Source organism: Pelodiscus sinensis, chromosome 4, assembly GCF_049634645.1.
Source record: "Pelodiscus sinensis isolate JC-2024 chromosome 4, ASM4963464v1, whole genome shotgun sequence".
Taxonomy (NCBI): Eukaryota; Metazoa; Chordata; order Testudines; family Trionychidae; genus Pelodiscus; species Pelodiscus sinensis.
The window spans coordinates 123,546,258-123,571,254 of NC_134714.1; the positions used below are offsets into that span (position 1 = coordinate 123,546,258).

The 24,997-nt window shown below is 46.9% G+C and overlaps 1 protein-coding gene across 2 annotated transcripts in view; it reads right to left on the reverse strand.

Annotated features, from left to right (window-relative positions):
• Positions 1–18,066: 18,066 nt before the first annotated feature.
• SYT12 (synaptotagmin 12) overlaps positions 18,067–24,997 on the reverse strand; it is a 50,420-nt gene continuing 43,489 nt past the window's right edge. For both annotated transcript variants that reach the window (XM_075928338.1, XM_075928339.1), the window contains one exon: positions 18,067–22,140. In XM_075928338.1, the coding sequence (XP_075784453.1) occupies positions 21,967–22,140 (174 nt within the window). In that variant the 3' untranslated portion in view covers positions 18,067–21,966. The remainder of the gene's footprint in view (positions 22,141–24,997) is intronic.

Below are 24,997 nucleotides of genomic sequence, written 5' to 3' on the forward strand. Positions count from 1 at the left end.
CAGCCTTGCACGACAGTTGTGCCACCCTGAGCAGCACCGTGAGAGAAGGACACGGTGCGTGATAGGCGGCGAGTGTGACAGGCTGGTATCCAAGCAGCTCCTGGCATTCAAAGTGCCAGAAGGCCCGGCACAGTTAACACCTCAGCGAGTCATCAGGCCCACAGCGGAATGGAGACAGGCTGTGCTCTGCTGTCCAGGTACGGTCACGTGGGCAGCACCATGCGGGAGGAAGTTTCAATTGCTGCTGCCTGGAGGAGACGTTTTGTTTTTAACGTAAGAATGGAGAGATGAGATTTGGAGGGTATTGGGGCAGAGCAGGGGATGGCAGCATTTCTCCAACCTGCACATTCATGGTGTCTGGCATTACAGGACTATTTGGCAAGGAGACAGATTAGGAAAATTAATCCAAACTGGGCCAGATCCTCAACTGGTATAAATCACCATAGCTCCAATGAAGTCAGTGGCACTATGGAAGAAGCAGAAAAAGACAATCGGTAGCCTATGCTGGAAAACAGTCCCTCACTCACAGACCTCGGGAGGCAGGCCAGTCCTCACCTACAGACAACAAATACTCACCAGCAGCCATACAACACACCTCAGATACACTCATCTATCCCTGCAACAAGCCTCATTGCCAGCTCTGTCTACATATCTATACAAGAGACACCCTCACAGGACCTAACTGGAACAGCCACACCACTGGCTCATCCACCTGCACATCCACTAACATGATATGCACCAGCAGTGCCCCTCTGCAATGTAGATTGGCCACACCGGACAGTCTCTACCACAAAGGATAAATGGACACAAATCAGACATCAGGAATGGTTAAACACATAAACCTGTAAGGGAACATTTTAGCCTCCCTGGACATTCAGTAATGGATTTAAAAGTAGCCACCCTTCTACAAAGGAATTTTATCACTCAATTATAGACGGAGACAGCTGAACTGTAATTAATTTACAAATTCAACAGTAGAATAAAGATCTTAACTGGTTAATGCACTACAGAGGCAATTTCCCCACTTTGGATATTCATATCTTCACATTAAATGTTGTGAATGAGAGACATCCACCCTGACTTAATTAGCTTTATTAACACTGGTCCTACAAATGACAGGTAACTTCTTTTGCTGTTATACACCCCAAATTCTGTAATTTCCACTCTGCCTCATCTGATGAAGTGGGTTTTACCCATGACAGCACAATACCTCATACATTTATTACTCTCAAAGGTGTCACAGGACTGCTTGTTGTTTTTACAGACTAACGCCGCTACCCCTCTGGGACTTTTTACCATGTACCCAGCTTGGCTGTGATTGCCTTCATTTCTCTTTCATTGATGACTTATTGATTAGGTGCCATTGCTCCAGGATAGAAACCTTCATTGAACCAATACCATTTGGAGCAAATGGAATGAAATCACTGATTGTGCCAGGAAACGAAGAGCTGGCTTTGCATAAATATGAGCCAATGTTACCTTTCAAATCCAGGAAGTAATCAGACTCTGAAATAACGGGCTTCAGAACCAGGTTCATATGAGGCAGCTTACCTCAGATACAGAGTCTAAAATCCTGTGCTGGCTGCAGAGCAGAGGACGTAGACGTTATGAACACCAACTCCAAAATAAAACCGCAGCAGCTATTTCTCTTGCTTTGTTTCCTGCCCGTGGCATTTGCAGTGGCTGTGAAAGCATCTCACCACAAGCACTGATCTTGCCCAGTTGCATAAGCTACAGGCATAATCAGTACCATGATATGAGATCTCCACAGTTCGGAGGCTGGTGACTCAGGAGCTGGTGTGCCTCTCTTCGATTCCTCATTAGCCCAAGCATGACACCAGTAGACCGTATAGCTACCATAGCACAATCTCATGATACATAAAACCCAGGTATTTCCCTTTTGTAGTTCATTGAAGATCTCATGACACTTTTTGCAAGATTAAGCATAGGAACTCCCTGGTGTTCTGAACAAATTCCGGTCCAGGGCACCAGGGACATCTGGTGAAGTTCCCCTGATAGACTTGATAGAAGTTCCCTTTGATTTGGACTCACTCTTATTCACTTTTGGGTGCATCTACACTGCACCCATAGCTTGGAATAAGCTACGCAAATTGCGTAGCTTATTTCGAGTTAATTTTGACACCGCTTATTTTGTAACTTGGCATCGGCTACACAGCGCCAAATTTCAAACTAACCCGCTATTCCGAAAAGTCCCTTAAACCTCGTGGAACAAGGTTTACACGGACATTGGAATAGGGAGCCCGTTATGTTGCGAAAGAACGGGCTTGCAGTTAAGGTGGGGGATAATTATTTCAAGGTACCTCCAGTATTCCAAAAGAGCACCGCAATGTAGTTGTAGCCCTTCCGTCCTGAGCATATGGGCAGTGCTGCCACGTGCTGTTTAAAGGGCTACTGGCCTCCATCTCCCAAGTGGCTGTCAAATGCTTTGGGATGCAAGATGCTGTGTAAATATCAGTAGTTATGGAATCAGTGTAACCATTTGATTGTACGATATATGTTAGAGTAAAAGGTATTGAAATTAATCCTATTGCCGGTGAAGGTTTACGGCCCTGAGCTTTTTCACACTGCTTACTCCTGGGCTACGTCTATACTGGCATGATTTTCCGGAAATGCTTAAAACGGAACAGTTTTCCGTTATAAGTATTTCCGGAAAAAGAGCGTCTACATTGGCAGGATGCTTTTCTGGAAAAGTGTCCGTGGCCAATGTAGACACGCTTTTCCGGAAAAAAGCCCCGATCGCCATTTTCGCGATCAGGGCTTTTTTGCAGAAAAGACTACTGTGCTGTCTACACTGGCCCTTTTCCGGAACAGTTTTCTGGAAAAAGAACTTTTGCCCGAGCAGGAGCAGCATAGTTTTTCCGGAAAAGCAGCTGATTTCTTACAGTAGATCGTCAGTGCTTTTCTGGAAATTCAAGGGGCCAGTGTAGACAGCTCGCAGCTTATTCTGGAAAAGCGGATGATTTTCCGGAATAAGTGGCCCAGTGTAGACACAGCCCTGGGGTGTAGAGTCCATCCATACACCAGTCTACATGAAAGCCTTCTGGATTGAGTCCATCATTTTAATCCACACACAGATGTAGCCTCTAGCCTGCTACAGCACTCCTTGTTGATTTCCCTTCCCCAATTCATTTTGGCTATGGTGATACAGGTCTCTGCTCCTAGAGCTCTAGGACTTAATACAGCTTTGAAACGTCAGAAGAAAAATGTGACTTTATTTATCTCCAGTATTGTCATACAGTAAAACCTCAGAACTGACCCATCAACCACACCCCTCATTTAGAACCAGAAATGTGCTATCAGGCAGCAGGGGCCAAAAGAAAAGCAAATACTGTGCAGCCCACTACTGTATTAAATGTAAGCTAGTAAAAAAGATAAAGGGGAAGTTAAAAAATTGACGAGGTAAGAAAACTGTTTCTTTACTTGTTTCACTTAAATTAAGATGATTAAAAGTGGCATTTTAATTCCAAAGCTTCAAAGCTGCATTAAATCAACGTTGCAGACTTTTAAAAGGCAAACGGCAACATTTTGTTCAGTTACAAACATTTCAGAGTAATGAACAACCTCCATTCCTGCAGTGTCAGTAACGCTGAAGTTTTACTGTCTTGTTTTCCTTATATGCAGATTCTGATAACCGCGCTCTTACCCCTCCTCTGCATTAACATAGTAGAGCCAAGTTTTCCTGCCCTAAAAATGCTGCCTTCCAGCCAGTGATTCAGTTCTAAGCTATTGATGCCATCAGCTGGTCACAGGAATGTCAACGCGATCCAGTCAGTCCAGAGAGGATTGGCACGGCACTGGTGAGGCCACAGGTAAAATGCCATGTATGCTTTGGAACATGTCTGGATCCAAAAGCTGCTCATAACTTGGAAGGAATTCAAAGGAGAGCAGCAAAACTTAAGGAAATGGAGTGATAATGTTTGGGGAGAAAACCTGACCCACATGAATCCCTGAGGGCAATAGAGTTACACCAGGAATAAATTTGGTTTAATTGGCTCAATTCTCACTTACACGCAGGCTGCTTTTACATTCCTCTCAGGCTGAAGGAGCCTTAAACTGGATACAAATTCTCCATGATCACTTTGCACCTTCTGGATGAGGTGACAGGCTCTTAGTGTAGATGAGAATCAGGCGTAGCTTGTCTAAATTATGATACAAGATTGTATATAAGAACACAAGAATGGCCATACTAGGTCAGACCAGCTCTAGGTGCCCCAGAGGGAATGAACAGAACAGTCCCTGCTTCTGTCAAACAAGAAGCTAGGGATGCCATCTTTGCCCATCCTGGCTAATAGCCATTGATAACCCTATCCTCCATGAATGTATCTAGTTCGGTTTTGAATCTTAGTGTGTAGTCTTCACAACATTCTCTGGCAAGGAGTTCCATAGGTTGACTATGTGGTGTGTGTCAAAAAAATACTCCCTTTTGTTTGTTTTAAACCTGCTGCCTATTAAATTTCACATGGTGACCCCCTAGTCCTTGTGTTATGAGAAGTATTAAAATAATACTTATCTACTTTCTCCATCCCAGTCATGATTTTATACACCTCTACCATATCCCCCCTTAATAGTCTTTTTCCAAGATAAAAAATTCCAGTCTTATTACTCTCTCCTCATATGGAAGCTGTTCCATACCCCTAATCATTTTTGTTGTCTTTTCTGAACATTTTTTACAATTCCAATATACCATTTTTTCGCATGGGGTAACCATATCTGCGTGTAGTATGTAAGATATGGACATACCATAGATTTATATAGAGGCAATACAATATTTTCTGTCTTAATATGTATCCCTTTCTTAATCAGACCCCATATTCTGTTTACTTTTTTGACTGCCACTGCACATTAATTGGATGTTTTCAGAGAACTATCCACAATGTCTCCAAGATCTCAAGTGATAATAGCTAATTTAGACCCCATCATTTTATATGTATGATTGGGATTGTTTTTCAATATGCATTACTGTGCATCTATCAACACTGCATTTCATCATTCATTTTGTTGCCCAGTCACCCTGTTTGAGATCTTTTTGTAGCTCTTTGCATTCTGCTTTGGTCGTAACTATCTTGGGGTGTTTCTACACTGCAGAGTTTTTCTGGAAAAACTGCCATTTTTCTGGAAAAACAATACTTATGTCCACACTGTCCAAGTTAAAAGAACAGAAGGGTTTTTCTGACAGTACTAAACCTCACTATATGAAGAAGAAGCCTTTTTCCAAAAAAGCTTTTTTAGAAAAAGACATGTGTGGACACAGAAGAGAATATTTTTTTGAAAGAAGAGGCCTCCAAGAAAAAGCACAGGTGGGCCCACTCCGTCCACAGTCATCACAACTTAAATGCGATATAGCATCCAATGAATGTGGATGCTATCTTTTGAAAAAGCACATCACTTTTTCATTGTGCTTTTGTTGTGTGGACACTCTGGCTACGTCTACACTGGCCACAATTTCCGGAAAAGCCATGCAAATCAGGTAAGTCAGGATAGGGAAATCCGCGGGGGATTTAAATATCCCCCGCGGATTTAAATAAATATGTCCGCCGCTTTTTTTCCGGCTTGGGGAAAAGCCGGAAAAAAAGCGTCTAGACTGGCGCGATCCTCCGGAATAAAGCCCTTTTCCAGAGGATCTCTTATTCCTACTTCAAAGTTCCTACTTCAAAGTAGGAATAAGAGATCCTCCAGAAAAGGGCTTTATTCCGGAGGATTGCGCCAGTCTAGATGCTTTTTTTCTGGCTTTTCCCCAAGCCGGAAAAAAAGCAGCGGACATATTTATTTAAATCCGCGGGGGATATTTAAATCCCCCGCGGATTTCCCTATCCTGACTTACCTGATTTGCATGGCTTTTCCGGAAATTGTGGCCAGTGTAGACGTAGCCTCTTTGAAATAAGCTTTTCCGGAAGATCTCTTCCGGAAAAGCTTCTTCTGAAAGAAGCCTGCAGTCTAGACATAGCCTCTAGTAGTTTTGCACCATCTGCAAATTTTGCCACTTCACTATTTACCCCTTTTCCCAGATCATTTATAAATATGTTGGATAGGGCTGGTTCCAGAATAAACCCAGGAGGGGCACCACTAGTTATCTCTCTCCATTCAGAAAACTGACCATTTATTCCTACCCTTTGTTTCCTGTCTTTTAACCAGTTCTCATTCCATGAAAGGACTTTCCCTCTTATCCCATGACACCTTACTTTGCTTAAGAGCCTTTGGTAAGGGACCTTGTCAAAAGCTTTCTGGAAATCTAAGTACACTATATCCATTGGATCCCTCTTATCCATGTGCTTGACGACTCCTTCAAAGTATTCTAGTAAAGTAGTGAGGCATGATTTCCCTTTATAAAAACCAAGCTGACTTTTTCCCACAACAAATTGTTAGTCTCTGTGTCTGACCATTCTGTTTATTACTATAGTTTCAACCAGTTTACTCAGTACTGGAGTCAGACTTCCCAGCCTGTAATTGCTGGAATTACATCTGAAGACCTTTTTAAAAACTGGCATCATGTTAGCTATCTTGAAGTCATTTGGCAGAAATGGATAGGTTAAAGGATAGGTTACAGATTACATGTAGTAGTTCTGCAATTACACATTTGAGTTCCTTCAGAACTCTTGGGTGAACGCCACCTGGTCCTGGTGACTTATTACTGTTTAGTTAATCAGTTTGTTCCAAAACTTATGATGTCACCCCAGTCTGGGACAATTCCTTAGATTTGTCACCTAAAAAGAATGGCTCAGGTCTCAGAATCTCCCTCACATCTTTAACTGTGAAGACTGATGCAAAGAATTTATTTAGTTCAGGGGTTGGGAACCTTTTTTGGGTCTGGAGCCATAGACACACAAGAAAAAAAAATCAGCCGAGGGCCTCACAAAAGTAAGAAGCAAAAAACCCCAAAACCACCCCCCGTCAATGATGTGGCCCCTGACTAAGAAGCAGAAAGACACTCCCCGCACACCTAAGCCTAGGGGGACGTAGGCTAGTAGATTTTTGTGGGTACCCCATGGCTCTGAATGGGGGCCAAAAATGAGGGGCTCAGTGTGGGAGGGGGCTGTTGGGAAGTCGGCTTGAGGTGTGGGGTCTGGGTGGGAGAGAGGATACAGGAGTAGATTGGGGTGAGGTTGGGAGAGTGATGGGGTGCAGGAGCAAGACTGGAATGCCAGCACCAGCTCGCCTGTGCTGCAGGGGGAAGTGAGCCCTGAGTCTTGGGGGCCTGATCCAGGCAAGCCAGGGAGCCAAATCCGGCCCCCAGGCCATAGATTCCCCACCCCTGATTTAGTTTCTCTGCAATGGCCTTATCTTTGAGTGCTCTGTTAGCATCTCAGTGTCTAGTGTGCCCACTGGTTGTTTAGCAAACTTCCTGCTTCTGATGTATTTAAAAATTTGCTATTACTTTTTGAGTCTTTGGCTAGTTACTTTTCAAATTCTTTTTTTGGCTTTCCTAATTATATTTTTATGCCTCATTTGCCAGAGTTTATGCTCCACTCTATTTCCTTCACTAAGATTTAGCTTCTGCTTTGTTGTTTAGCCACAATGGTATTTTTTAGGGGGTTCTTTATTTTTTTTAATTTGTGGGTATGCATTTAATTTGAGGCTCTATTATGGTGTCTTTAACAAGTTTCCATGCAGCTTGCAAGGATTTCACTTTTGGCCCTGTGCCTTTTAATATCTGTTTAACAAAATTCCTCGTGTGTGCACAAATCTGATCACTTTATGGCAATTTTTCTGACATTAAATGCTACAGTGTTCTGAAATTACGTGCTACACTGCTGGAGTGTTTTCCCGGCCACAGGGATATACCTGTCGGAAAGTGTCCGAATGGTGTAAACACTATATATATATTTGCCCTATGTGGGCAAAATGGATGTTGTTGAGGGGGTTACATTTTCCAAAAGCTATGTAAGTCATACTGCTTTATGGGTTGGCGTGCACTCCCACCAACACAGTTTATGCTGTCCAAGGAGGTGGCATAGAACTTCTTTACCAAAGGCATTGCGGCAGCTCAGCAGTATCAGTACAGACATAGCCTAAGGAGAGAGAGAAGAATTGTTTAGACTATTCCAAGGGGAAATAACTGGAAGGGATGGGATGGAAAATTACATAAACATTTCCTACTGCAGAGCTTTGCCTAATTATGACATTAGACTCCCAAAGGGAAAGGGGAAACTTTTGTTGCTTGAGCCATTTTATGTGTGAATGGACAAAGCACTAGAATACATACTTACGGACACAATCATGCCCTGATCTAGCAGCGGGCTGGCACATAGGGGTCTGTGATATATTGGCATATACATGTTTTATCAGGAGCTCAGTCTTTCTGTGCTAGGTGCTCACGTCTGACAGTTCCGAAATAAGACTTAGCTTTTCTACTGCACATTGTTACAAATGGCGTTGCCATAAAGTTATTAGATTAATCTTCCTAAGATTGTAGGGCAGAAATTCCCAAACCTTTTGCTAGCATATCCCCATTGTTATGAAGTATTTCCTGCCAGGATCCCAGACACCATAGAGAACACCATTTCGTAGAGCAAAACAGTATCTTCCATGCAGCGTGACTTTACATGCACCATATTTGTGAGGCCCTGCCACATGGAGGATGCCATTTTGCTCTGCAAAATGCCACTCTCCACAGGGGGACCTCATTATATCTGATGCCTGTTAGGTCATGGTGTGTGGAGGTTGTTAATTTGTAGAGCCAATTGATGCCCTCTATGCATTGTGACCTCACGTGCATCATAAAAGCAGTGGCAGATTAGCCACTGGGCCAACGGGGCCCATTCCTAGAAACCCTGACCGACTGGGGGAAAATGGACCCTCCTATGCCCCTACCCAGTCCTCCCACCCACCTGGTACTTCTGCAGAGAGTGGGGTCAGCCCTCCTGCCAGGTGGGCAGGAAAAGTCCCTGCACCCTCACCCCATTTCTCTGGCACCAGGGAAACCTAAGAGGCGGCAGGTATGGGGAGGAGTCCCCCTTGCTCTGGCCCAGGGCCCCACAAAACTGAAATCTGCCTCTGTATACATACGAGGTCGCACTGCGTGGAACAAAATGGCGGCCTCCACTCACTAAGGATCACCATAACCCCATCTGCTGATGGCATCATCCCCTTTGGGGTTGCCACCCACAGTTTGGGAACCTCTGCTGTAGGGCAAAGCTTGCTCTGTGGGTCATGGATCACACACCAGCTTTACAGCTGTGTTCAAAATTACCGAGGACCCCAGCAGATGGCCTACACCCCAGGAGAGAGATTGGCAGAGTCACGCTGAGGGGAAGCATTGGGATTAATAACGGAGACAAATCACATTACGCATTTCATGGAACAGAGTGTGTTCAGCAGCAGTTTTAAGACTCGAAGCAGCGCAGCGTGCTTCACAAAGCAATCAGTCAGGGGCTGGCAGGGCCAGAACTGTGCAAGCAAAAGGAGCAGAAACACACTGTGCTCAGCAATAGCTCCTGTACAGCCTTGCCCACCAGAGGTAGGTTAGCTGGAAAGGCTCCAGTTGATATCGGCGGCATTTGAATCAGACCCTTCTTGGGAAGCAGATTGGATTGGACCTTGGGGCTATTCTTAAACACACACCTTGGTTTTTCAGAATGTGCCAACAGAGCTTTGACGGACCCTAGCTTAGCTTAATGGCTCAGTCACAGGGCAGCCCTCGGACAGTGCATTATCCCCTTAACACGGCACTCTCAGCAGGGGGGATACATTCAAGACTAAACATGGGTCTTGAATCCAGGACCACATGGCCTAGAAGTAAGACTAATTTTCAAGTGTCTCAGAGCTTGATAAACAACTCATCACCACACTGCAGCTGGCCTTCATCGATCAGCCATTTAGCACCCATTGTGGGTCAATTAGTAACATAAATCACGTAGCTAAGTTTCTTCTCTCAGACAGGACAACTCGTGGAACTCACCAACATCAACTGGGAATGGCATGATTGAGTGTCAAATTGACAACCAGCCTGGTTCCGGGTTGACGGGGGTCATGGAACTTTCCAGAATAGTGCAGCGATTGAGATTCAAAAGAGCTTTTAACCAGTTCCCTGGTGAGTAAGTCCTGTTCCCTGGCATAAGTGCAGCAATTCGGTTTGCCATACTCACTCCGCTGTAGCTAATGTCAACCACACTGATTGTCAAGAGTGTTGTTTCACCCAGCTCTTTGCCAAAGGGCTGGGGTGGGCTGGTCAGGAAGTATTTTTACATGTAACACCCCCTTTCCTTCCTGGGTTGCTCAGGAGTGGGCCACACGCACCTGTATGCCTGGGCGCCTGATGGTTTTAACATTAAAGGAAATCCTGAGTACTTTAGTGGTGATGTTGTATAGTTGGGGATTCCCTATCCACCCCCTTGCTGCAGTCCCTTGTTTTGAACAAAATATACAATGGCGGTGCCTCCACCTGGCTGGCCCTGTACACACTTAATGCTGTGCCTTAGGAGCCTCCAGGAATAAAATTATTCTAGCAATAATCTAGATCTAACTCCAAAACAATGATACAACTGGCATTGGAAAAGGTTCAGAAAAGGGCAACAAAAATTATTAGGGGTTTGGAACCAGTCCCATAAAGAGAGCGATTAAAAACACTTGGACTTTTCATCGTAGAAAAGAGACTAAGGGGGATCTGATAGAGATCAATAAAATCATGACTGGTGTGGAAAAAGTGAATAAGGAAAAGTTATTTACTTATTCCCACAATATAAGAACTAGGGGTCACCAAATGAAATTAATAGGCCGCAGGTTTAAAACAAAAAAAAGGATGCTTTTCTTCTCTCAGTGCACAGTCAACCTGTGGAACTCCTTGCTAGAGGATGTGGTGAAGACTAGGACTTTAACAGGGTTCAAAAAACAGCTAGATAAATTCATGGAGGTTAGGTCCATCAATGGCTATTAGCCAGGATGGGTAGGAATGGCATCCCTAGCCTCTGTTTGTCTGGAAATGGGTGACTAGAGAGGGATCACGTGAGAATTACCTGTTGTGTTTCCTCTCTCTGGGGCACCTGATATTGGCCACTGCTGGCATACAGGATACTGGGCTTGATGGACCATTGGACTAGTATGGCTGTTTTATAAATAATATACATCTAATTAATTACATTAGAATGAACACATCTTAACTTCAAGAAACAGGTTTTAACAGACTAAACGTGAGTAAAATCAATTAACAAAGTACACAGAAATAAAGGAAACTTAGCTAACTGGCACTTACACTGCCACCATTTATCCCACCCCAGAGTGTGTGCTCCTCTGGATCTCAGAGTGCCAGATGCTTGCGTGACGTGCTTGAGACTGCAGCTGGAGGCAGCACTGGGCAGGTTGTGTGTGTCAGTCTAGGCAGGCAGCCAGCTGCAAAATCCCTCTGCCACTGGAGCAGGCCCCACCAAATGCCAGCAGCTCTGGTTCACTGGGCAGATCACTCTGGCTCTCTTTAGACTCAGCATCAGTTTGTCTGCTGTGCTCTGTTCCAGGCAGCACTTCCCCAAACAGCCACAGTAACACACAGTTATCTTCTGTGCAGGTTTATGCAGGCCCTTCTCAGCCACAGGCACAGCCAAATCTCTCCCCTACAGGGACAATCACACCAACAGCCCCTGAAGCAGCCTGCTAGCTCCAAGCCCCAGCAGGCTCTCAGTAACAGGCTTTAGCTTCAACACAACAGCACCTAGCTTGGAAAAGGCTCCACACCAGCAATCTGGCTCCTCCCCTCAAAATGGAGCCTCGCGCCCCCCCCCCCCCCCCGCACACACACCTGGAAGAGAGCAAGAGTTTTTCCCTCCTTTTTCCCAATGGCTCATGGGAGTTGTAGTCTCTAGGGCTAGACTATAGCACAAAGGATCCTCCCATTAAAAGTCAGAGGCTCCTATAGTAAAGGGAGCCTACACACACGTGCCCGGTGCACTATTTGTATTGAACAATTAATTTCACAGGAAAAGAGAGAGTGATGTGAGGTGGAGACAACTTTTTTTTCAATCCATGAGAAATCCTCTGGTTTCCTCTGGTAAGCTAAGACAGCATGGCTCTCTGTCCCCCTCTAGTGACTATTTCTGGAACAATTGATGACTTAGCTAGAGCTGAGCAATCTTCTTCAGTTTATGGAGCATGTAAGCTCTTGGGGGCACCGACTTTCTTTGTTCACCACTCAGCACATGGGGCTCTGGTTCATGACTGGGGCTACTTCTATACAAATTATTCTTAACAGACACCAAAGTTCACTCTGCTGCTGACATGGCGCATCAATATTTTTTTTGGTCTCTCCTTATTTAGAGGCAGCCTCTAGGGTGATAATCACCTCCTTGCATTCAGAGGGGACACTGGCCCCACACCCAACAGTGTCTGGGAAGACCGAAGCCAGATTTGACTCTTCAGACAGTTGGGTTAATCCAAAATCACTATTGACTGCATTGGAGTGAAAGAAGTGTTTAGCCTTCCTGGTCAGAGTCTGTCAAAGTACAGCTATAGGCCCCATAGTGCCTCTCAGTCTTTCACGTATTTATCCTCACAACAGGCAGGGGAGCGCTATCATTCCCATTTTACTGATGGGAAACTGAGGCACAGAGCAACTAAGGCCATTCTGTACCACTGCAAGGAACTGAAGCCAGGCTCCTGATTCCAAGGCAGTACTCTAACCACTAGGAAATCCTTTCTCTCTTGGAGGGACTCACAGCAGAATCTGAACCCCTGTGTCTCATCCTTTCTGGGGGGGGGGAGGAATACTGTGGTGTTTTCTCCCTTTGGCTGATCCTGCTTTGCATGGGGATCACACTTGGTCTCAGTGGTGCAGGTGCCCAGTGCTGGCTTCTCCTCCCTCCACAGAGGGATGCCCTGACAATGCTGCTGTTTGGATGTAGCCTATCTATCTTTTTCTGGGAGCTGAGGCATCCTTTTTAGTTGCTGGCATGGCAGGTAACAGAGGGGAACTAGCCCTATTGAGTGTGAGAGACACGGGGGGAGGATTTGAGGGTGATGTGAGAGAGATTTTGTGGGGAGAGGAAAGACTGTAGGTGGAAGAAATGAGAGAGAAGCCACGGCAATGAAGATTTAATCCTTCTAATGAGATTCAGTTAAAAGCAGACCCAAGCTGAAAGGCAAATCCCATCCATTAAGCATCCCCTGTCCATAATTATTTTGGCATTATCCTTAATCAAGGATAAATTGATCATTCACCAGCTTTTTCCTCAATTCATTCAAACCATTCAATATCACGGCCATTAAATGCATCATGTAGTTTCCCAAGTGTCATTTGCTTGCTAGTAAATATACCAAATCCACCCCCATGCTTTCCTGTCAGGCTTCCCAGAATATGTTGCAGACCAAAAAAAAAATCTGAGATAAATGTTTAAAAGAGCTTCATGGAGAGAGACACTTCATCACTAGCTGTCTCCTACCAGTGTAAACCTGACCTCCATCGCTTATACGGCATGGCATGCACCTGGCACTAGTGCAAATGAGCAAGTCATATGCAGGGCCTGGTGAACTGAACCCTCCGGACCTGGGTCTGATCTCACTCTGGTTTTTACACCAGTGTAATTCCAGTATCTTCAATTGAGTTTCTTCTGATATTTTCTTTATTATTGTTAACTGTCTGTAGTATCGTAGCACTCGGGAGCCCTAGTCATGGGCCAAGGCCCCATTATGCTAAACACTGTACAAATCCACCACAAAAGGCCAAGTTTCCATGGGTCCCTGGGCAAGGCATGGGAGGGCCTCAGCACTGCACTGCTGGAAGGGGTGGGGCTTAGGGTGGAAGGGGCGGAGCCAGGGCAGCCAGCCTTCAGCACTGCCTGGGGGTGGTGCTATCCCCCCCCACCTCAGCCCTTAGAGCTGTGCAGAATTGCACTCCAATGGCAATTTAAAGGGCCTGGGGCACCAGGTACTGCCACATAGCCCCCCAGACCCCTTTGCCCCCCAGTCAGGGACCCCGCAAAAGGCTGCTCCTTGTCTGTCACAGTGTGCTTTACTCACCCCTAGAGCACCTCCTTGTGAGCATAGCTGGGCATTAGCTCTGCTAGCTTGATGGCTTTTCCCTCTCTCTCCCTCCTTGACTGTTTCCTCTTCATGGCTTGGCCTGCCGGCCAGGTCACTATAACTCCTCCCTCCAGGGGTTTGCATAGCAAGGTCTTTCTGTGCAGATTGCCCTTGGTAGTCTTCTAATTCACTGCCCCTCCCTGGTGCTACCATCCCAGTGGCTGGTACAGGAACACAGACTTGCATTCTACACTGGGATCCAGCCCAGGGACCCCTTCTCCCCTCCCCCCATTCCTGCCCAGGTGAGCATCATTCTTTAATTAGTTCTCATTGCTCCCTGGCTTCTCCACCAGGTGCAGCCTAGATGGTTAATTTGCCCACCTTGTCTCCTTCACCTCATCAGAGGTGTAGGGTGAACACCCCTTCACATAGCCCCAAGAAACTTACCATCTATGGCTATATTTACACTGGCAACTTCTTGCACAAGAACAGCTTGCGCAAGGGTTCCTGTGCAAGAATGCTTGCGCAAGAAAACATCCACACTGCCATGTGCCAGCTGTGCTTTTGCACAAGAGCATCCATGGCAGTGTGGCTGCTCTCTTGTGCAAGAAAGCGTTCATGGCCATTTTAGCCATAGGGCTTTCTTGCTCAAGAAACCCCTGCCTAGCGTCCACACTGCCCTCCTGCACAAGAGCTCCTGTGCAAGAGGGCTTACACCTGTTAAAAAAGAGCGTAGCTCTTGCGCAAGAAGCTCTCTTACCACGCCGTACTGTAAATCTTCTTGCGCAAGTGCAGGCGGGCAGTGTGGACGCTTTCCGGAAGAACAGCCGTTCTTGCGCAATAACCTGCCAGTGTAGACATAGCCTAGGTGTTAAAAAAAAAAAGTCGGGAGCTGGATACAGACAGCTGAGGGAGTACAAGGGAACTGCGTGACAGTATTGCTCAGTGTGATAGTATAGGTTGAACCCCGCTAATCCAGCACTTCCTGGTCTGGCAACATCCATGGTCTGGCATAATTGTAGTTAGCAGCATGCCTACTTGCCATGGGTGTGGCTACATGTCTCACGGTCCCATAAAGTTTGTTTACAGCCACCAGTGCTGGCTCTCAGTGTTCTGGGCTGTTATTTAGCTCTAATTTATCCATGGCCCTGTGTCTACATTGGCACGATCTTGCACAAAAGCAGCTGCTTTTGTGCAAAAACTTGCTGCCTGTCTACACTGGCCATGAGTTCTTGCACAAGAACACTGACGTTCTAATGTATGAAATCAGGGCTTCTTGTGCAAGAACTATGATGCTCCCGCTCAGGAATAAGCCCTCTTGCGCAACTATTCTTGTGCAAGAGGCCAGTGTAGACAGGCAACATAAATTTCTTGCACAAGAAAGCCCTATGGTTAAAATGGCCATCAGAGCTTTCTTGCACAAGAGAGCATCTACACTGGCATGGATGCTCTTGCGCAAAAGCACATCTCTTGCGCAAAGGCACATACCAGTGTAGACACTCTCTTCTGGAAGAGTTTTTTGCACAAGAACTCTTCCGCAAAAGAGTTCTTGCACAAAATCACGCCAGTGTAGATGTAGCTGAAATGTCTTCTCACCGCCCAGTAAGCAGTGGAAGTGCTGGTGATGCTGCTGGACAATATTGACCTCCCGTGTTTCAGTAAATTCTCTGCCGAAATGGGAGCTGATCGGTGGGGTGGGGTATGTCCAGGAAGGGCTTTGCAAGTGTGTCATTTCCAGTTATTAGCATAGCAAAGGGCACGCCAGTGGTGGAAGTCAGTGAGGTAGCATGGTAAAGCAGTTGTCAGGAGAATGATTTTTCCATGAGTGAACAGAATTAGGTCCCTCAGGGCCTGCCATGAAGAGTTTACAGTCCATGGGCCTGATCCTGGGTGCAACTTTGAGCAACAGTGAAATCCGAGCAAGCACATGGCATTGCAGTAAGTTCACCAGGCCCAGGCGAGTCCCGTGGAGAAAGGGCAGCGAGTGGGAGCTCATGGAGTTACTGCTTCTGTACAGGAGACTCGATACTACTGATATAAGGGGCAAAAAAAAGCCACTCTGAGTCTCAGAACCAAGGCGATGTGCAATACTGCCAGTTAGGAAAGTCAGGCCAAATGCCCAGGGCTGGTGTCACCGACATCAACGGAGCGATGGTGATATATTCCTGTGCAGGAACCTGGTGCCATCACTAGTGCAGCTGCATGTTGGCTGGCAGCCCCGGAGCACTACCGGCTTGGGAGACAGATGAGCTACATCTAGACTGGCATGATTTTCCGCAAATGCTTTTAAAGCCCAGGTCAGTGCTCCAACCACTAGACTACACCACCGTACAAGCATTATACGTGATGGTGTCTATAGTGAGCTAGGCCAGTGCTGGCGTAATGGGAACAGAAATCCAGCACAGCAAAAGACATTCCTGCACACTGGTTTGTCACAAAATCTGGTGACAGCGGAGGGGGTGCATGGTGTGCACGTGAGTGCGTTTGCATTTGTGTGAATGTGTTACACACGCCTGCTGAGCCTGTCATTGGCCTCTCAGGGGCTGAAGCCATCTGTTCGCAGCAGCCAGTCAGAAAGCAGGACGAAATCTCACAGTCCTCTTTACTCCGGGCCCTTCTGTGGCCTCTTACGCAGCTGTTGTGCTTGTGTGTCAGGGCAATGTCAGTGTAGGAAAGCTGGTGCCAGCACTGCCTGTCACAGCAAGTCACTGTAAACCCTTTGGGCTCTCTCTAGCCATCGCCTGCATGACAGCGCGGGACACAATTCCCACGGGCAAAAGAGCCAGCAAACCTGGAAGATGTATTTGTTTATGATGTTACAAGGATTTAGAGTGGGCTCAGACTGCAGCCATGGCCCAGCCAAATGCACCTGTGTGAGGAGAGGCATGTAGGGTGTTTCCAGAGCTGCTGAACTCTCTCCGTAAGATATTGGCACTGGAGCCAGGCCACCTGGCAACGAGGGTGTCGGCACAGAGAGCGGACGAGGGAAGGGCCTAGGGCATTTGCATTAGAGGTGAGAACAGGTGCTGGCTAATTAGCACAGGCTAGGTAGCTTGGTGCAAGGGGAATCAGAAAAAGGAGAGGTGATGTGTGACAGAGAGATGGAAAAACAGGAAGGGGACATGGAGAACCTAGACGGGAGATGGGAGAAGAGGGAAAGAGAGAAGGCGGGGACGGGAAACAGAGATGAGAGACAATAAAGAAAGGCTGACGAAAGAGTGGGAGAGAGGTCAACAGATGGGGAGAGACCAAGGGATGACTGGAGCAACTAGACTTACTGGGACAGTTTCTGCTGCTGCTAACCCCAGTGCAAATCCAGACACGTCCCTCTGCCTCCAGCTGAATCACGCTGGGTTTACAGAGGCAGTGCAGAGAAGCCTATGGCCCATCTACTGTGGCTGTAGGGCCTGGGCCTGGGGGTTCCAGCGAGCCCCCACCTGCTCCGGTAGCCAGCACTAAGGTGAGCCTAACAAATGCACAGTGGCCTTTCCATTTGCTCCCAGGAATTAACTCGCGTCTGGATGGGGTTTAAACTGCAGTGATCGCGGCTTCAAATGTCACATTTTCACCTAGAAATCACCCCGCTCTTGCCCCTCCCTGCACCCGCCTTCTGAACGTTTGACAGCTACGTGTCTGGAACCTTGCCTTCTGTGGGGCCAGTGCCTAGGGAAGGAGACGGAGCCTTTGTGTCTGCAGCATTGCAATGGATTTGTATCCTTCAAACATCTTATGCCTCTTTGGTGGCCTATGTGAAGAGATTTTTTTTTTTTTGAAGGGATGGCTCTACAAAAAGTACAGTGCATTGTCTCCGCAGCCCTCCCCTTGCTCCGCAGCACCTCTCAGGGGTTCTTCCTATGCTGATGAATTCTCCATTTAGAATGGTTTTAAAGGCGAGACATACAAAACCAAGAAAAAAAACAGTGATTAAGACTCCGCACCTCTGCAATGCCTTTCATCCAGAGTGCTACCGATATGCAGGAAGCTGGCCTTACCCCCCCTCCTGGTATGGATGGGGAAACTGAGCCCCCTGCCGATGGTCACACTCTCACCTCACCCACTTTACAATCGCTGCCAGGTGTTAGCTCCGTTGCACCCAAGAAAAGAACTCAGATGAAGCCATTTGCCAAGTCTCCTTGCTGTTTATTGATCTTTCAAACATGCCCCGCTGGGCGGAAGGGCAGGGGCTGTAGTGCAATCCACCGAGAACGATAGGTCTTTAAAGTGACAACATAACTATTTAAATACATAACACAGCTATGGCATGATGCTAGATACACTTTTCATATGAACCCCCTCCCACACCCCACCGCGGTCATGTTGCTCAACTCTGTTTTGCCGGAATGCTGAAAACCCAATGGCACCACGAGAGCGGAATATTAAGCATTCGAAGTACCAATTTTAACTACAGCCATTGCTCCTTTTTGCATTTTTTTGGTCCATCCCATTAAAAGCTTTCACGTTTTCATTCTTCTTTGTGCCGAGATGGTCACAGCCTGCAGCCAAAGCACTTTGGCCCTGGTCTGGTGTTCCCAAGTGGGGCTGATGCTTTGCAATGGACACATTTTAAAGTCAGAAGAGACCACCCAAAGAATCTCACCCCACGACATTGGGGTACATAAGCTGGTGGCTGGATGCCAACATCTCACATAAAACACCATCCAGTACTGGGGCAAGCTAAGTGACAGACCAATACCACAGCGATGGCTCAGAGCCAGGGATTTCCCTGTTTCAGTCCCAGAGTCTTACTCATAAGACCATCTTAGCTCTGCTTCCACTTACAACTGGGACATGAGGCCAGGTAAATTAAAAGGTGTCTAACCTTTGCCTGAATCAAGACATGGAGTAGATTACTCCTGAGTCAAAGCCCACTGAAGTCAGACTTCAGTGGGCTTTGGATCAGGCCTGGATAGCCAGCAAAGTTCATACCCAAGGTAAATTTATCCTAGAGATTTGTGAAGCACATTCAGGGATAGGAGACAAGAGTTTCCACAAGAGCCAAGCCCAAAACTCAGCGCTAGGGGACAGGGGGCATTCCATGGGCTGCCCTGGGATTAGCAATGCAGGATCCTGCTGGAAAGTTGGTGAGTCTCGCATTCACAAAGCTGCAGCGGCTGGACTTGACAGACTTTGCCACCGTCTGAGTCACGCATTAGACAAGGGTGAGTCACACTGAAAATAAGGGCGTTTCTCTAGAAAAGGGGGAAGCCACTTGGAGAAGTGGCACTAGGTACACAGCATGCTCTGGAAGCTTGGACTTGCCTAGGCTAGCGAGTGGGCCGCAGGAGTGGCCCTCCATCTCAACGGGCTCTAAGACTGTCGTAACCAAGATGGTCTCCTGGGCGAGGGCAGTTTGGCTCACTGCGCTTGAGTGCGTAGAACCGTGGTGTCCAACCAGTTCTGAAGCAGTAGCCCCTACAATGGCTACTGCTATAGCGAACTAGCCACACTCGACCGGCCGAATGGGGCTAGTGGCTGGCATGTCGGACATCAAGGGCTTAGGATTTGCGGGGCGTTTCTGATTGAATCGTAGCAGCACTTTGACTGGATGCAGAAGGGGCGCACGGCTCTCACGCTCAATGTCGCGTGCGATCAGCACGTCCCTCCCGTCACGTGCCCTTGCTTTACATGCGTGTCGCTTCAGGAATAAAGGTATGTAAAAAATGACGTGGATGGAAACCAGCAGTTTCTGGCACCCTATGGGTGAGCAACAGCAAACAAAATGCCTGGTGGGCTGCACATAGAACTCTGATGGGCCACATGTGGCTGCCGGTTGCCCTCCACTGACATAGATGCTGCTGCATAAGCACCCAGGAGTCCTGCTGGGCATTTCAGCAGGGGCCTTGCTCCTACACTGGTAAGAGGTGAGGAAAAGGGGGCTCCCTGCAGTGCACACAGATATTTGGGCCGCCTCTCCCATAAGTGATGAGGCCCCAGGTTAATGGTGTATTCTGGAGCCAGGGGAGCCCTGCCAATGGCTTCATACCTGCCAAGACATGGCAGCGCTGTCTGAGAGCTCCGCAGCCTGTCCTGGCTGGCTCCTGAGTGACCACAAGCCCTCAAGGCAGCAAAGAAACTGTGTGCCACTTCTTTGATCACCTCTCCCTCAACTAGCTTGGGTAACCCTCCCTAGGAGAATACCACCCTCTCCCCATGCTATGCACTGTTGCCAGCCCCTATATTCAAAACCGAGAATCAGGCACCCTCGCCACAATCATGAGCCCATGTAAAATTTCATGGATTTTTTTCAGCCACAATAATAAATGTGGGGTTCTCTATATCTGCCTTGTGGTTTCTGAGTCCTTTAGTGCACGTTTCCAAGCTTTTCTCCATTATCATGAGTGCTACAAATGTAATGTTCTGTTTTGTTTTGTTTGGGGGGGGGCGTTTAAGTGAGATTAACAAGTAACATGATTCCAAGAGCCGGGCCTTCCTGGAAAACACCAAAAATAATGAGACTTGCAATACAGTTGCGATAGCTGAAACCCGTGAGAGCTGTACCTCAGGGCTTATCTTGATTAGAAAGAGTGGCTGGGATTAGCTGGCATGTGCTAAACTTTACCTCAACTTGACCTTTAAGTGGGGACTGAGTAAAAACTGTGGCCTACACTGTGGGGTGCCCAGTACGAGTGTTGGGCGCCTGTGGGCCTGGCTTCCAGAGGTACTGAGCACACCTAAACCCGGCTGACAGTTGGCAGAAGCTGAGGAGCTCTGGAAATTGGCACCCCTGTGTCTCAAGCTGGGCTCCAGAACTGGTTGAAAAACAGAAGCGAGTGGGGGGAGGGGGTAAAGAAACCAATTGTTTTGTATGTGGTCATTTTCCCCACTTAAAATAGGAGTCACCTATGTTTTATCAAATTCCATCCCCGGTCCCCATCTTTTTCCCAATCAGATTTGGGAGACACTCAGAAGTGAAAGTAAGCGGGTACACGCTGCTGCAAGAACTGGCTGAGCTGTGGCAAAAGCCAGCAGGGAGCTATTTCAAGAGCTGGCAGGGACCCGGGTTGCAATAGGACAGCACCTGTAAGAAATGTTAAGAATTTCAGCCAAACTCAAGTATGGAGGCCTCCTGAACCCAAGCATCCAAGATAGCATCCTGTGAGGTGCTGAGGGCCCTCAACTTCTCCTGGCTTCCACTAACTGCAGAATCAAGCCTTAGAGAGGATGGGCCATGGAAAATGGTGGCTTTTCTTCCTAAAGGAACTCTCCTCCCGGCTCATATTAGTGTTGAGAAATACCATTCCTTTTTAAAGAGGCTGCTCCTTTATTAAAAATTTCAATATTTGCATTCCCTCTGCTCACAGTTTAGCTCAGGATGTCCAGTAATTGGACAGGGAAGATGAGCAGCTGCTATTTTTAAAGATGCTCACTCTGCCTGAACTCAATTTTTAACAGGGAGCCATCCAGAGGAGGAATCAAAGCTCCCTTCTTAGAGACAGCTCTCTTGTCAGGGAGGACTGTATTAGCAGCCTAAATTTCTCTTTGGACCTTGCACTGAAAACACCTGGTGGTACAATGTTAGCTTGGCCATCATGTGGATGAGAATCTATTTAGCTAAACTATCCCCAGTCACTGTGTTGGAAATCTGTGGAGCTAAGCCCACCATGGGTGTAAGATCACAAATGTACCCCTAACTCTCTTAAGTCAGCTGACAGACAGAGCTCTGCTTGGTAACATTCACTGGAAAACAAAATCACAGACAACCAGGGATGGTTGGCTCCCAAGCTGGTGTCACTGGATAGGAAGTGCCAGGAAGGAAGTGTTTGCCCAAAAGCTAGTCCTTCACAATCACACTTGAGTTGCTTCCTCTCTCAGATTTTAGTCCACTGAAGTTTTCACGAGGATCTGATTCAGTGACTTCCGCTGCTACTCCTTCTTCTTGCTCAATGGAACTTGTGAAGAAAAAAAAATGTATGTCCCATGTACCACTGTCCCTTTGCCAAGAATATCTGCTTATGGGAAGAGTCTAGGTACCATGCAAGATACTTTCAGAATGTAACTGTGCCCTTAGTTTCGTCGAACGGGGTGCCACATGGACACCGGCTTCCTTAAGGTCGCCAGCATCTGGTTCCAGTGTGTGATGCCCATGCCACTGGCCGATGGGCCAATGATGACGTGGCCAATGTTTTCAGCTCTTCCATCTTCGCAACACTCTGCCACCGTCACCCGGAGAGATAGGTCCTGGAAGGGCACAGGAAACGTTATCAATGTCCGACTGTATTATTTGTTTATTTATTTGTATTGGGATAGCACCCGGGAGCCCCAGTCATAGATCGGGTCCTATTGTGCTAAGTGTTGTAAATAGAGTCTTTACTACAATGTAAGTGCAACTGCCCAGCTACAGTCAGTACTGGAAGAAAGGCCAACACATATGAATAAAATTAAAACTGCTTTGCACTTTCCCTCAGAACTTAAACAGTTTTAGGGTTTGGGTAATTTAAAAAAAATCATTTTCAGGCACTATTTGACGCCAGATGTCAGTGAAAGGCAAGGGTCAAATATAGAGAGGTAATGCTTGAGTTATCCCTAAAAGCACAGAGTGTCCAAAATCTCCAGAGGCTCTTATGAGCTGTCCAGCCCAAATTTGGAGACTCAAGGGGCCAAACTCTGAGGAAAGTGGATTGGATTTGAGAGGAGTCCAGAAGAATGCAAGTTGGAGAAACTTGCACTAGCACGTTGTGTCTGTGACAATAATTAATTTCACTCTTGCTTCCCACTCCAGCCCAGACCAGAAGAAAAGCTCTGAGTGCAAAAGCTTGTCTCTCTCTCCCTGGTAGAATTTGGTCCACTAAAGGACGTTACCTCACCCACCTTGTCTCTGGAATACAACACACAAGGCAGACTAGTCTCCCGGGGGAAGTGCAGCTGGCTCTGTATAAAAAGTCATAAAGCCTTATTTTTGTCACTTAAGTCAGCATAACTGCACGCACAGTGGGAGCTGACCTGCTGAGGGATTGGGGACTAGGAATGTAAAATCCCATTCAATTGGTTAACCAGTTAAACGTGATGGACGGGGCTGATCTGGGCTGCTGGGGCTCACTGCAGACAGGAGCTGCTTCAGCCCCTGTCCATGTGGGGCTGAAGCAGCCTCCTGCCCCCACCGTTTAATCGGATAACCTTTCATATCCCTACTGGGAACCATGGATACACAGACCCTTTGCAGAGTAAAAGCCTACTTCAATGCTAACAGCTAGGATAGGTGCAGTTACTACCCGAGAGGCCAGCATTATGAATAATACGCGCTGAGGAGCGTCACTCGGCCCTCAGCCCAGGGAATATTTCCATTGTGTGCCAAGTCACAGCAGACCCTTTCTCGCCGGAGCTAAGCAACGCAGCCGCCGGCTCTGTGTGAGCCTGCACACAAAGTGGAGATTACTCAGGTGAGTTCAGCAACCCAGCCCTGCTTTTTCAGCATGTCCTTCCAGAACAAGCACGAATTCACAATGAATCGCAGAGCGGAGGCCACAGCACATCTCCCATGTTGTAGCCAGCTGCTGGGAACAGACAGGGGACCAATGGGCTTCCAATCAGGCCCTTGCTGAGAGGCACTTGGGCAGAAACAAATCTCCCCTGAAGCTTAAGATGGGAACAGCAAACCCAGCATTTCTTCCTGGTACTCTGGGAGCTGCAGCATGAAGCCAGTGCAGTTCTGTTCGGGGGGAACCGATGGGTGCAAGTGTTCTAACACAGTGTTTCTCAACCAGTGGTATGAATACCCTTAGGAGTACTGGAAAGAAGTCGGGGGGAGGGGTATGTCAACACAACTGAAATTTGGAGAAAACTGAATTTTTGTTTTAAGCTTTACAGCGCTTTATTATTTTTGTACTTTCTACACCCAAAAATTGCATTGCCGGCCCGGCTATTATTAATTTGTTTAAACAAATGTGTTGCAATGGTAGAAAAAAATTGTGTGTGTCTGAAAACTGTAGGTACGGGGGGTAGGTTTTTTTGTTTTTTTTTTAAAGGGGTACTTTATAAAAAAACAGTTGAGAAACACTGGTCTAGCAGCATCATATCTCTCAGCACCACAAGGGCCAGGTTACTCCAGAGTGATGTGAGTTTGCTACTGATTACACTCTCCCCTTTTCAACCAGGCCAAGCTCTGAGAACAGCCGGACACCCATTCTCCGTGCACCATGCCAACTGATGCCTCAGAAGTAGCAGGAACTCAGCACCCTTCAGGATATGGCCAACAGACTTTCACTTATAGGAAGCCTGATCCTGCTGGGAGGTGCAGAGCACCCTTAGTGCTCCTTGTCTTTAACAGGGGCCTACTATCCCTGCTTACCATCCAAAGTTATGCTTTGACCCCCACCCCCCACATGAGACTGAGCGGGTCAAAAAATAATTGTGTGTGTTACGTGAAGCATTTCAAAAGATCCTTTTCCTTTTGCTTGAGGCCTTCTGCTAATTGGTTTTTATTTTCCCCTGACTGAAATTTTAAACAACAGATCATTTTAGTAAGAAAAAAAAACCAATTTCCTTTCACTTTTAAAAAAGTGGCAAGAAAGGAAAGGAGCAAGTGGGCTTCTCCTCCACTGAAATGAAACTTGCTGGAGATTTTCAAAATGTGTTTCTCTCAATAAACAAAAACTTTGGACCAAAATGAAAGTTTTTTGTAAAAACTTCCACTTTGATTGAAAAAAGCAATTTTCCACCAGAAAAAAAACATGGTGGGAAATTTCCAACCTGTTCTAATGAACACATTTTGGATTCAGGTCTTGGTGCTTATCGAGTTCCCTTAGGTTTCACAGGCACGGCTGCATTACTGATGCTCAGAGACCCTTTGCCTGCCTAGGCTTCCATTAGCTGCCTTCACTCCAGAGCCAGGGCTCACAGAAGACAGTTGCTGGGTCTTGCTCCATCAGTCAGGAAGCTGTGGGTACTCCATTTGCTGGGCATGGCCTGCTCTCACTCACATAGCCCATCTCTGCCAATCAGTCATCCACACGCTCCCTCATCGCAGGCAGGAAGGGTGTCAGAATAAGGTAGGGGGCAATTTCCTGCAGTCTCCCCCCTACACAAAGCTCCAACCCCA